This window comes from Gracilinanus agilis, chromosome 6 (assembly GCF_016433145.1).
Source record: "Gracilinanus agilis isolate LMUSP501 chromosome 6, AgileGrace, whole genome shotgun sequence".
NCBI classification, from domain to species: domain Eukaryota; kingdom Metazoa; phylum Chordata; class Mammalia; order Didelphimorphia; family Didelphidae; genus Gracilinanus; species Gracilinanus agilis.
In genome coordinates, this window is record NC_058135.1 from 292,462,946 (window position 1) to 292,476,695 (window position 13,750).

Below are 13,750 nucleotides of genomic sequence, written 5' to 3' on the forward strand. Positions count from 1 at the left end.
CAGCCTGGGGACTTTTCCAAGAAAAGCTGCCTCTCTGGGACCCAGAGCCGAGTGACTCAGCCTCAGGCTTTTGGCTTCCCCCTCGGAGGCTGAGGGAGCTCGTCCGGCTGCCCCCAACTCCACGGAGGAGCCTCGAAAGGGGATGGACAGCCAGGCTAGTTCTCAGAAAGGCTGGCCAGAATGATCTCATTGACCCGGGAGCACGAACAGAAATGAGAGGAGAGAACTCTGGCCAAGACCTATAATGTACTCTAATGGAGGCATTTTCAAAAGAAAAATGACTTTCATTTGTTCCTTGTTTCAATGGACTTTCATTACCAGAGAGAGGTTATCTATGGACTGCCCATTCCACTTCCCGCTCCCAGTTAATGAGCCTTTGGGTGCTGTGGTGGTGGGTCAGGAATCGGAGTTTTGCTCTGGGCCAGTGATGGGCAAACTACGGCCCGCAGGCCAGAGGTGGCCCCCTGAAAGGCTCTATCCAGCCTCTCGACATTATTCCTAATCTGAAAAATACAATGAGGAGGATTCAATACACTGAAACTTCGAAAGAGTTGCCTTAGAAATAGACTGACAGAGGAGCATTTCCTTTCCTTTACCCATCACTGCTCTAGGATATCAAAGTCTCGGTGGGGGGGGGGGGCGGTTCTTGCTTCCTCCCCACTAGGGAAAAACTCCTCCCTGGGAAGACCATGACTGATGGAAGATGACAAGGTACTTCCCTACCCCTGTTAGGGCATCCCTCCCGAGGGCTCGGTCCATTCCAAATCCCTCTCTCCTTTCCAAGCTGGATGCTTAAGTTCCCAGCAATAGCCCTGCTAGAGGAGGCCAACTGCCATACACAGTGTCCCAGGCTGACTTAGTCCTGGAAGAGGCATTGGTTTTTTTTTTTTTATTCCACTCCCTCCTTTAAGAGGGAGTGAGCTCCCCATCCTTCTAGGTCTTCAAGCGAAAGCCTGAAGACTGTTATTTTTCTGGGCTAGTGCAGATGGATTCTTGGTCAAAAGGAAAGAAGGAGGATGCTGTGGGGCAATCCTTGCTGTGGCTCCTACTTCTCTTTAGAATTTTCAGAACTTAGGGGGCAGCTGGGTAGCTGAGTGGATGGAGAGTCCAGCCTAGAGACGGGAGGTCCTGGGTTCAAATCCAGCCTCAGCCACTTCCTAGCTGTGTGACCCTGGGCAAGTCACTTGACCCCCATGGCCCACCCTGACCACTCTTCCACCAAGGAGCCAATACACAGAAATGAAGGGTTAAAAAAAAAAGAATTTTCAGAGCTTTCCTGCCCGGCAGCCTGGGGGATGGGTAAAGCAACTGTCTTCCCAGAACTAACAAACGTTTCTTGGTGGCTTTCCTCGGGCCAAGCTTCATTCCCACTCTCTCCTCTTGTCCAGCCCTCCTTTGACTCCTCGGAGGGGAAGGCCCAGAGATCGAAACACGCCTGCCATGATGCATCTTCAGAGGCCAGTTGAGGGTCAGCCTCACTCACAGTTCCCATTAGTTGACAGGTTCAGGCCAGGTGCCAGGTCCCAGGAAGCCGCCATCTACCTTGGTCACAAGCCTTTCCTGCTTCTTTCATCCTGATAGACTTGTTGGCCAACCACAGGAAGGGGAAGGGAGGGTGGGGGTGGGGAGCAATTCTAAGGTATCTATTAGGTGCCGGGCACTGAGGTAAGTAAGTGCTTTACAAATACCGAATTCTATTCTCCCAACAGCCCTTTGAGGGCGCTACCATTATCCCCATTCTACGGCTGTACAGTTGAGGAAACTAAGGCAGGTTGAACAACGTGGCCAGATAGGAAGTGAAGTCCCTCCTCTTTTCCCAGAAGCCAGTGATGACTAAGGGCAGAGATGTGCCTTGAATGATTTTTCTCTAAGCCTTTAGCACAGATATTTGCCCTAATTAAACATATCAAAAGCCCTCCCTGGTGGGGCACCTCCTCCACTGCTTCAGATCGCAGCCCCTCCTATCTTTATTTTATTTTTTAAACCCTTCACTTCTGTGTATCGGCTCCAAGGCGGAAGAGTGGTCAGGGTGGGCCATGGGGGTCAAGTGACTTGCCCAGGGTCACACCGCTGGGAAGTGACTGAGGCTGGCTTTGCTTGTGGTCCTGGTAGAAAGGGCCCCTCGCTGGACCATTTCTATTATGGCAGGTGATTCATAAATTCTTTTTGAGGGGGAGTTTGAGTCAGCCTGGAAGAGGGAAGGGGAGGAGGAGGAGACAGAAACAAAATGTTTGGTAGATGGCTAAGTTTTCGAGAACTCTGGGATAGGGTGTCACAAATAGGGAAACTGAGGCCCAGAGAGGGTCACCGTATTATAGAGGCCCGGGGAGAGGAAGCTGCTATTCAGCAGCTCTGGGCCAGCCCCTTCCTGCCCCTGCGCCAGAGGAAGGCCCACTTTGGGCTACAGCTGCCCTTCTGTGGGAGCAGCGGGAGAACTTCCTGGCTGCCAGCTAAATGGCTCCAAACCCCATTATGGCGGCAGGATGACAAGGTAAGTACTTTCTGGTTCCAGGCCAGAATGAGCCTCATTAGCTCTCCAGATGGGCCTGAAATACCCTACAAGGCTATCCCGGGGCCGCCGCCTAATAGCGCCGTCTTCTTCAGCCAAATGACCCCCAAGTTCCTTTTAATGGAAGGGGAGGGGCAGCCCCGGGGATGACAAGGGGTCGCTTAGCCAAAGGAGGCAAAAGGAAGCTGGTTTTCAGGCTCTTTTCAGAGGCGACTCGAGAATTGGGGTCTACAATGTCCTCAGTTTGAAACAGACGAAGGAAAACTGAGGAAGCCGGTTCCGCCCGGCTCTCCCACGGCCTGGCCGAAATACGGAAGGGGGAGGGGTCCCTGCGGGGGGGGGGGGCAAGAGCAAGAACGAGCCTCTCCCGGGCTTCAGGGGCTTGCGGGCTGGCCACCTCTTTTTCCTAGACGGAATCCTTCCGAGCCAGAGGAGTGCGAGCTCAGCCAGTCTCCTCCAGCCAAGCCCAGAGACTGAGGGCGCGGTGGCTGCTGTCCAAGGTCTGCCTGGCTGGGGTCGCCGAGCCTCTTGTGGGCCGGCAAGTCGTTTGGTCCCTGCCGGCTCTCAAAGACTGCTTTGTACGTCGTGAGGGAGGTCCGCGTCGTCAGGGGGGAAAGCCCCGACGTGAGCAGTGCGGAAGGATCTTTTGTTGCAATTCGGCTCAGAGGAGGGAAGCTGGGGGCGGCCTCCAGGCCAGCTTTCACAGATAGGGAAACTGAGGCTCAGGGACGCGTCGTAGTATTATAGAGGTTCAGGGAGAGGAAGCTCCTATTCAGCAGCTCTGGGCCAGCCCCTTCCTGCCCTTGCTCCAGGCTGTCGATGCCTTTGAGGGGCCGCGGGCTTCTATGGCCAGTTCCCCGCCCCCCACCCCACCCCCAGCCTGTGTCTGCGGAGCGTCCGCAGCTCTCCAGCCCTCGGGGACACCGAGAGGTGCTCGCGGGCGGGGATTCCCGCCCCAAAGGGGAGCCGAGGCAGAGCTGGGCTCGCTACAGTCTAGGACGGCCCCTCAGGAGCTCGGGAGCGCAAGCTTCCGAAACCCGCCAGTCCAACGGCTTCATTTTTAGAAGGGAGAAACTGAGGCAGGGATTTGAGCAGTGGCTCGAGAGAGGGCAGAACCCCAAGAAGGAGAGGTCAGCCTGCGGCTAGGGCTGGCGCAAGCGGGGAAAGCAGAAAGGGTTTGGCGCCCGGCTCCCTCCGCGTTGGCCTCCCGCCCCCGCCCGCCATGGGATGCTGGTTCACGAGGGGCGCTGGGGTGGGGGTGGGGGGCTGCACATGGGGTGGGGAGTGGGAGCAGTTACGTGCCCCCATCCCGAGCCTCTGGCTTCGGGGTGCGGAGGTGCCTTTCTCGTCTCACGTCCCCGCCAGCCGTCACCCAGGCGACGGGGGCGGCTACAGGTAATGCGGGTAATTGCTCGGCGGCGGGCTCTTATCCCGCCCCCCCGCCAGCCCAGTCCCGCTCCCCCGGTTTCCCTCCCACCCCCACCACGTCCCTCGGCGGGCGGCTGGGCTCGCTGAGCTCTCTCCAAATGCCTCTAATTGGATGACAGTAATTTGTGTCCTGTCCTAATGCAGCTGGCCCGCCTCAGGGGCAATTATCCCCCTCGGGCCGCTGACGTGGGCGTCTCTCGGCTCCCCCCGCCAGGCGCGCCTCTCCATAAGTAGCCGGGACTCAGGCGGGAGGGAGGACGCAGGCGAGACGGCCAGCCACCTGTCTGCAGCAGCCCGGCCCGCCAGTCGATCCCTCCAGTGGCCGCTCTCCCTCGGACCCCGCGCAGCATGCAGTGAGAGCCCGTCGGACCCGAGCCCACAGTCCAGCAGTCGCGCCTGCCCGATCCTCTCCTCTCTACGCTCTCCGGTGCGCCGGCGCTCCCAGCTCAAGGTAGGGCTGGGGCGGAGGCACCGGGGGCCGGCCGTCCTCTCCCGCCTGCCCTCTAAGCTTCCTGATCGGGCGGTTTCCCCGGGGTTGCCCAGAGGGTCGCCGTATCTCGGACACAAGCCGCCGGGGGGGTTCAGGGAAGGCAGCCAGCCGGGGGGGGGGGGCGAGCAGGCGGTCTTAGCGTCCTGTTAGGGCGGCCAGAGGGCGAGGGCCGAGACTTCGGCGAATGCAAACCCAGCCCGAGCTTTCTGCGCCCTCGCCTCTCGCGGACACCCAGCATTTCCCTCGGGCTTAAAAAGAGGATTCGGAGAAGGGGGCCGCGGGCTCCGCCCACTTCTGCCCAAAGGTCCCAGGAGGCCGGAGCCGGGCTGGGGAGGGCGGGGGGCGCCTTCTCTAGCTCTCTCTCCTCAAATTGGTCCTGCAACAAGTATCCGCAGCCCCCGTGTCCATGTGATGGACAGCCTGGCATCAGCCCCTGCGTGACTGCCCCTCAGGAAAGCGGGTGCCGGCGGTTTTCCCATTCTCCCATTTTCTCACTCCTCTGACTATGAGTCTGGGGCAAATTCTAAGACGCTGAAGACTGGGGGCTCTCTAGTTCCCTGCCCCGCTCTATGGGCGGCGTCCCCTCGTCCTAGCCTTCCTGCTGAGCTTGGGCAAGCCCCTCACGTCCTCTGGCAGTAGGTTGTCAAGTCAACAAACATTCATTAAGGACCTACTATGTGCCAGGCACTGTGCTAACCCCTGAGGATCCCCCCCAAGTAAAAGACCATCCGGTCTACGGGGGAGACAACCTACAAACCCGAGGAAGGCTTCCTGTGGAGGCTGGACTTGGACGGAGCCTTAAAGGGAGCCGCCAGGGGGAATGCCTGGTTGGGAAATGGGCTGGCTTGGGTGAGGAACAGCCTTCGGGGTGCAGGCGAGGGGCGGGGCTGGACTGTGAAAGAAGGACCGGAAAGTGGGGGAGGGAAGCCTTTGGAAGCATTTCTTTGTCTCTCCATGTGCCTGGCACTGTGTATGCTAGAAAGGCCACCTCCCAGAATTCCCGCCTGCTGCCCGCCCCGGGTCCCAGGAGCCCTTCGGGCACCAAAGGCCCCTTTACCCTGGGGGGGGGGGACGGGAGGGGGGCAATCCTGAGGCAAGCAGGCCTTCAAGCTCGCCCCCCACCCTTGTCTTCACCTTGCAGATGCAGAGGTGCAGCCGAAGCCTCCTGCTTGCCTCCCTCCTCCTCTGTGCCACGCTGTCAGAGACCCTGGGGCTCGTGCTCTCGGTAAGTGCCTCCCGGAAGCGCCGCTCCCCGCGAACAGGAAGGGGCTCCACTCTGACCCAGGACATCAGCTCCCCCAATCTTAGGGAAGGAAGGCTGGCAGCTGCCCCCGGCAATGCCAAGCAAAGGGGGAGACCCAAGGGAGGAGCCAGAAGGGAAGGTGTGGAAGAGGAGCTAAAGGCCAACCCGCAGAGAACCTGGGCTTTGGGGCAAGGGGAGGAAACTGAGGCCAGGGTTGATATTAATGCCATCCCCCCTCCCCCCAAGGGTTTGCCAACCCCTCGGGTTCCACCATTTTGGAAACTATTAAATCAGCCATCTGGGCAGACATTTAAAGAATCACAGGCTGACCTCGAGCTGTACAGCCGATTCTACCCCCCCTGGTCCCCCCCCCCCAGGATCCCAGTGGCTTGAAGCTAGAGGACAGCTCCGAGCTCGGCATTAACAAACACTTCCTAACAAACAACACCGGCCTTCTGCAGCCTCCTCTGGGGGATCCCTGCGGATTTGTGTGTAAATAAAATATTCCTAAATGGAATCATTACCCACGATGCAGCGATGCAGGCAGGGTTTTCGCTCTTGGAGGGACTCTGAAAGGAGCCATTTTGCACACTGGACACTCCTGGTGTTCCCGGAACTCAGAAGGGGTACTTTTCATAGGTGTAGATTTAAAGCCATGTGCGGCCGAGCCCCGGGAAATGACACCATGTGCAACCGTAGAGATCAGCTAGACAGGGGAGGAAACTGAGGCTCAGGGTACTTTAGTCTCAGGGAGCTACTGCAGTTCCCCAAATTACTCCAGTCACTGCAGTTTGCAAATGGCTCCAGGATTCCCGTAGCTCATGCTGCACACTCACGTATGAACACATTCCCTGGCATCCTTAAAGATACCATGTTTGTTCCATGTTGTAAAAGTTACCAAGACTATGTTCGTTCATTCATTCATTCATTCATTCGTTTGTTCGTTCGTTCATTCATTCATTCATTCATTCATTCATCCATTCATTCATTCAATCCAAGGTTGCTTGATTAGGGCCTGTACTAGGTTTTTACAATCCAGTCCTCTAATTGTTCTTTCTCCCTTTGGTTAAGGCCAAGGAAAAGCGAGGCTGGACCTTGAACAGTGCTGGTTACCTCCTCGGTCCACGTAAGTGAACGAAACACTTATTTTATCCTCTTTTTTTCCAAGTCCTAATTCTGTCACTCATCACCCGAGTTATCTTCAGCAAACTTCATTTCTGCTTTAGGCCTCAGTTTCTTCATCTGTAAAATAGGGGCTTGGGCCAAGCCATGTCAGAGTTCCCTTTGGACTTGAAACGTCCCTGTTTTGAAGGGCTGCCCTTCTACAGGGACGCTATTTGCTGTGGGAATGAATGAACGTGGGCAGATAAGGATAAGTAAGTCTGAGCAAAAAGACTTTTCCTGGGATAAAGGCTGATGAATGTGGAGGGGGTGGGTGGGTAAAAGGAGGTGGATTCAGATGAGCAGGGAGAGAGGTGGGAGCGGAGTGGGGTGGAGTGGGCTGGGGAAGCTTAAAGGCCACTAAGCCGTGGAGGAATGTCAGCCCCATTCGAGGTGGGGACAGGAAGCAGAGAGCAAGCAGAAGTTCCATTTGGCATTCAGTGTCCACATCTCTGGTAAATGCCAGGAGAATGCTGCTGGCGCCATTTTTTCTAGCCTTAGCCCATTCCCTCAAGAAGCACCTTGTCAAGAGGTTCCAATAATGTACGTGGATGGAGAGAAAACCTCTATCACGGTTTATGTATTGACAAAGATCTCTCTTTTTTTTAAACCCTCACCTTCCGTCTTGGAGTCAGTGCTGTGTATTGGCTCTAAGGCAGAAGAGTGGTATGGGTAGGCCATGGGGGTCAAGTGACTTGCCCAGGGTCACCCGGCTGGGAAGTATCTGAGGTCAGATTTGAACCTAGAACCTCCCATCTCCAGGCCTGGCTCTCCATCCACTGAGCTACCCAGCTGCCCCCCAAAGATTTCTCTTGATGAAGGGAATTAGGGAAATCCTTGTCTGGATTCTGGTTCCTGAGCCTGGGGAAGGCAAAGGCAGAGACGCTGAACTTCCAGCTGGACCTGGCAGATGCCTCAAATAACCCTACAGTCCCTTCCTTATGCCAATGCTGCCCAAGTGAGGCTGCTCAACCCCAGGCTGGCCTGGCTCCTAGGAGAGTGAGAACTGATTTCTCCGGGCGCTTTGCAAAGAATCAGGTGATAGAAAGCCAGGAACAGCAGTAAAGACTTGAGACTTGGCCAGAAAGAATCCAGATCCCTTTAAGGAGCTGTAATCAAGGCAAAAGGCGACTCTGGAACTGGTTAGAGTAGGCTGGAGGCTGGTGACGGTCCCTTCCCCTCGCCATGAGATGGAGACAGGAACTTGGCTGTGGGCAAAGGTGACCCGTGTGGTCCTAGATTTCCGAGGGATTCGGCCACCCTGACCTAACAGGGGAAGGGGGCTGGGTAGATCCTTCGCCTCGAAGTTTCGATCAAGAAAGCCCTGAGCTGCAGCGGCGGTAGGGGAGAGAGAAGGCCTTATCCTGGGCTTTCTCACCCCTGTTAGGACCCATCATTCCTTTGGGGAGCCTTCGCAAACACCCCCTCCAGTTAAATAACTTCGCCCAAAAGCACGATTCAGTCCAAAGAAGAGGCTCTTTTGGAGACTAGAAGTGCCCTTTTGGGGGGGGGGGTCCTGGGCGTACAGCGAGGGCCCTTTGGTAGAGGAGGGATGTGGATCTGGAGGAGGGAATAAATAAGGGAAAGTGGACCAGAGACCTGAGCGCCAACCCCACAAAGGGCCGTCGTCCAGGGGACTCGCTTACAGAGATGGGAATGACATTGTTCCTCTGCCCTATCCAACAGCTTTCACTCCTCTGTACCTCTGCGGGGGGGTGCGGGGGTGGGGACTATTTTTTATGCTTTGCCACTACAAAGGGGGAGGAAGGATCCCCAAGGATAGCCAAAGAGCAACCAAAGCATCAGAAATATTATCTCCTCCCCAACAATAACCTTCCCCAGATTACTGAGCAAAATGGCAGTGGCTCAATAGACCCGTGAGAGATGCCTTTGGGGAATCCTTTATTTAATTAATTTTTAAGCCCTTTCCTTCTGTCTTAGAATCAACACCCTGTATCAGATCCAAGGTGGAAGAGTGCTAAGGGCTGGCGATGGTCCTGGTGCTCCATCCACTGAGCCACCCGGCTGCCCCCAAAGGAATACTCTGTCAGAACCAGCACTTCAGTCCAGTATTATATGGGAATGATCCTTGGACCAGCTGGAGAGCCCTTGAGGGCAGCCTGTTGGGAGTGACTAGGTCCAGGCCATCTTGATTCTTAAGTCTTAAAGAGACAGTTTCTGCCTTGTAGTCTGTATGCAAAGGCTAGATGAGGGGCCCAGCTGGAGGACTTGCCCCCAGTGAGTGAACAGACTGCTTCAGCTGGGACTTATCTTTAGCCCTCTTGTTGGTTTTGGGAAGGTGCTGGATGTCCAAAGAGTGGCGTGAGGAGGCAGCTAGGTGGTTCGGTGGATAGGGAGTGAGGCCTAGAGATGGGAGGTCCTGGGTTTGAATCTAGTCTCAGACACTTCCTATCTGTGTGACCCTGAGCAAGTCACTTCACTCCAATTGCCCAGCCCTTACCGCTCTTTTGCTTTGGAACCAATACTTAGTGTCGCTTCTCAGACAGATAATAAGAGTTTGAAAAAAAAAAGAGAGGCCCTTGTCTCCACCACACGGAGCATCCATCTTGATACTGTTCACCCTTGTTTCTTTGTTTTTTTAACCCTTAACTTCTGTGTATTGGCTCCAGGGCAGAAGAGTGGTAAGGGTAGGCAATGGGGGTCAAGTGACTTGCCCAGGGTCACACAGCTGGGAAGTGTCTGAGGCCGGATTTGAACCTAGGTTCTCCTGTCTCTAGGCCTGGCTCTCCATCCACTGAGCAACCCAGTTGCCCTCAACCCTTGTTTCTTTGCAATGCTGACAGCAGCTCTTGAACCCTTTCCCTTGGCCAAGGAATTCAATACAACCCCACTTGCCCTGCTCGAGGAAGAGGCCACAAACTCTTTCCCCCTTTGCTTGACTCAATAGATGCGGTTGATAACCACAGATCATTCAATGACAAGCATGGCCTCGCTGGCAAACGGGAGATCCAGTCCGAAGACGGCATGAAGTCAGGTAAGGACGATGGCACTGCCGTGCCCCTTTCCTGTCTGCCACAAGCATTCCTCTCAGTTCATTTCTGCCCCTAACTAATGTTCAGGGCTATTAGCAGGAGCAGAAGCCCAGAGCAGGGGGGCTTCTAGGGGTCTCCTGCTCTGTGGCTAATCCTCTCCATTTACATACACACCCCAATGCGAGCTTTTCACATCTATTGTCGAATATCGGGGTATTTGTGTCTCCATTTAAAGAAGAGGAAGCCCAGGCGCAGGCCTATCAGGATATTCAGCGACAGGACAAAGCAGAGAAGTCCACGTTTAGAAGGAATTCTTTCCGGGAAGAGTCAAAACTATCTTCCTTCTGCCTGGGTGGGACGAGGGCTAAACGACAGCCATCTCAATTTCATCTCCTGCTTGTCCACAACGACTTGCACAACCCTGCAACCAGGCACCTAGATTACACCTACATTAAGTTGGCCTTAAGCTACCTTAGGCAGCTTCATCTTTCTACCTAACGGTCATGCTTTCATGCAGCCCTTTGGGAGCCACATACTCTCTATACTTTTTTTTTTAATTTTAAACCCTTAACTTCTGTGTTTTGACTTATAGGTGGAAGAGTGGTAAGGGTAGGCAATGGGGGTCAAGTGACTTGCCCAGGGTCACACAGCTGGGAAGTGTCTGAGACCAGATTTGAACCTAGGACCTCCCGTCTCTAGGCTTGGCTCTCAATCCACTGAGCTACCCAGCTGCCCCCACTGAACTACCCAGCTGCCCCTCTATACTTTGATTAGGGATGATGCAACGATTCTCTTCCCTTTCTTCACTCCCAGCACACAGGCCCGGGTCTGCTTCCTCACTTCCCCAACTGTGTTCTAGAATAATACTTAGAATACTTTGACATACTCTTAGGCTAACGAGCCACCCTCAAGTCTAGAAGGAGAATTGGGCGAGCTACATTTTCCAGTGCGGATCAAGTTTTATACTTTTAGGAAGCTCCAGAAATCCTGCAGGTCACAGGGAGAGTCACAAACTGTTCTAAAATTCCCTGGGGTTTCTTTCATTTTCTGGTGGCACCTGACCCTTGAAAATATCAATAAAACGATCTGATGGGAAATGCAATGGACCTCGTGGTCTCCGAGATGGGTGGAGCCTCAGAGGTTAGCTAGTTCACGCCGTACCTGGACAAGAGTCCACTCTGTGAACATCTCTAACAAGGGTCAGTCATCCAGGCTCCACTCGGAGACTCTTCAGGGAGATGAGAGCCTATCAGCTGCCAAAGCAGCCTGTCCCACTTTGGACAGCTCTCACCGTTAGGAAGTTATTCCTTCCATTGAGCTGAACTATGCATCTTCTCGATTTCACCTCATTTCCCCTAGTTCTGCCTTCCGGGGTTGAGCAGAAAAATAGAAGAAGTCAACATGTGGGGATATGTGTGCTAGGATGGAAATCAGTGGTTTTGAGTCTCAGATACCAGCTGTGCCAATTTATAGCTCGGTGACTTTGGGCAAGTCACTGTATCTCTCTGGGCCTCAGTTTCCTTATCTACAAAAGGAGAGAGTGAGACAAAATGTTCTCGAAGGTCCTTCTCGGCTTGAAATCTTTGATCCTTTGAAGTCCGCTCCCACTTCAACAGGGCATGTTGTGTACATTCACTATTTATACTTTCTAGGAAACTTTGCAAGACCCATGACTGATGACAACATTGTGCGTACAGTACTGGAGTTTCTGACATTCTTGCATCTCAAAGGTATGTAAAAGCATTTTTTATTTCTTATTCCTCAACTCTCAGAATGCCGGAATATTCTGGAGATTTGTTGAGAAAACAATGAATATGAGAGATTTCTCATAGCCAGGTTTCATACAGGTTGAAATTTGACAATTAAAAACCCCTCAATAGCAATGAGAATGATGGCCCCACTAAATTCTCTTAAGCTACAATCAAGAACTACCAAACATTTCAAGGGAAGTCTGAGCTTCCAGACCTGCTTCTCCCCCCCCCCCCCATGGGAAGCTCTTTCTCCTCTGGGAAGGCTACTTAGGGCTTGCACTGGGATGTTGCAGAAGAAAAGGATGGAGGATCTGACTGGTGTTTTTTTATATCTCCTAAGTCCAACTTTTCTCTTTGTTAAGTTTTTACCTGGATCCTCTGCAGGCATTCAGTCTTATTAACTCCCGAAGGGCCTGTAGCCCTTACTATTCAATCATATAGTTGCCTTAGACTCCCTGCAAATGTGTTTAAATAACGTCTCAAGCACAGTATCAGATTGAAGGAGAAAAAATGGATTATGCAGGAAAGCCTTCTTAATTCTGATGAATCGTGGGAATGTGTAGACAAATCTGAATCAGGAAAAGCTACCTTCCAATTTATTTCAAGGAAATACTATTTTATCTCAAGTATATATACACAATATGTCAAAGGAAGCCAACAGAGTATTGCAAAGGAGGTCTTCAAAACCTAATATCAATGTCAGAAATGTCTATAGTACCTTAAGGTTTGCAAAATGACTTACACATTTGTGGGGCAGCTGGGTAGCTCAGTGGAGTGAGAGTCAGGCCTAGAGACAGGAGGTCCTGGGTTCAAATCCGGCCTCAGACACTTCCCAGCTGTGTGACCCTGGGCAAGTCACTTGACCCCCATTGCCCACCCTTACCAATCTTCCACCTATGAGACAATACACCGAAGTACAAGGGTTTAAAAAAAAAATGACTTACACATTTGATCTTCCCAATAACCCTGGGTGGATAGTGCTACAACCTTTCTCTTGAGCTGCCCACGATCACACAGCCAGTAAGTGGCCAAGGCCAGATTTGAACTCATGAAGATGAATCTGCCTCCCCGAAGACCCAACACTCTATTCCCTTCAACACCTGGCTTTACAGATAAGCAACTGCTTCTGAGAATGAAACAGTCAACACCCCAACATCACAAACCCCCTGCTATCTGTTCACCATAACATCTTGGCAAAGTGGAAAGTAAATGAATTGTGGGAAAACAGAGGTTCACCAGAAACCTGGGAATTTGGGTGCTGGAGTTCCTTTTGCCTGATTCAAATCATGGCAAGACCTTTGGAAAAGGCAAGGCTAGTAACACCCATCAGCAGATGGAGGTTCTGAATGGGGGCCACTTCAGTAGTCAAGGGCTCTGGGATCTCACCCCTGCCAAAATTCTCCCCATTAATAAAGATTGTAGCCCAATACTGGTTTTCACCACTGCTAATTTTTATCCATGGTCTCTAGGCTCTCCACCAAGGATCTGTCCAGCGTGCTGAATAGTACAAAATATTTATCAGTGGCTGATTTGCTAAGACCTTCCCTTGACAATGAGTTTGACACACTTAGCCCAGCAGTCAAGACTAACCCCTCTCTGTTGTCTGTGCCCTTTAAGCATCCCTGAAACAATACATTCTTTTTCCTCTTGCAGAAGCTGGGGCCCTTGAGAGTCTGCCGTCGGCAATCTCATCAGAAGAAACAAATCAGTCCTGAGAGGATGTTTGCTTTTTGTCTGTGTTCGTGAGCTTCAAGTCCCATTTTACAGAGGGCTTTGATGGAATGGAGTTCAAAGTGTGGTGGTTGCTAATAATCTATAAGCTTGACATGTAGTAAACTCTTCCTGTCTCTCCTGCCCTCCCTGCCGTGATGTTAGAACCCAAGATTTTGTTTTAGTAAATATCTTACTTTATGTGATAAAATTAAAAACAGCAAAGGATCTTGGTTGTCTCATTCCTCCTTAATCGGGCTTTAAAATCTTATTTATTTATTTATTTAGCCAATTTAGTTAGAATATTTTTTCATGGTTACATGATTTGTGTTCTTTCCCTCCCCTCAACCCTCTCTTCTCCCGGAACTGTCAAGCAATTCCACTGGATTGTACATGTATCACTCAATCAGGTTTAAAAAAATACATACACACACATGCACACACAGACACACACACACACACACA

General features: G+C 52.5%; 1 protein-coding gene across 1 annotated transcript; it reads left to right on the forward strand.

Annotated features, from left to right (window-relative positions):
* Window positions 1-4,212: 4,212 nt before the first annotated feature.
* GAL (galanin and GMAP prepropeptide) lies at window positions 4,213-13,501 on the forward strand. The gene is made up of 6 exons (XM_044682118.1): window positions 4,213-4,388; window positions 5,569-5,652; window positions 6,742-6,796; window positions 9,740-9,826; window positions 11,477-11,554; window positions 13,229-13,501. Exons 2-6 carry the CDS (start codon window positions 5,569-5,571, stop codon window positions 13,288-13,290), a joined length of 366 nt encoding a protein of 121 aa, XP_044538053.1. The 5' UTR covers window positions 4,213-4,388; the 3' UTR covers window positions 13,291-13,501.
* The last annotated feature ends 249 nt before the right edge of the window (window positions 13,502-13,750 follow it).

What these genes read in the sequence shown, in the direction of transcription:
- GAL (XM_044682118.1), top strand. Translation starts at nt 5,569, where the DNA reads ATGCAGAGGTGCAGCCGAAGCCTCCTGCTTGCCTCCCTCCTCCTCTGT. An exon ending in CGAAGACGGCATGAAGTCAG is followed by an intron (nt 9,827 to 11,476) that starts GTAAGGACGATG and finishes TATACTTTCTAG; the next exon opens with GAAACTTTGCAAGACCCATG. An exon ending in GACATTCTTGCATCTCAAAG is followed by an intron (nt 11,555 to 13,228) that starts GTATGTAAAAGC and finishes TTCCTCTTGCAG; the next exon opens with AAGCTGGGGCCCTTGAGAGT.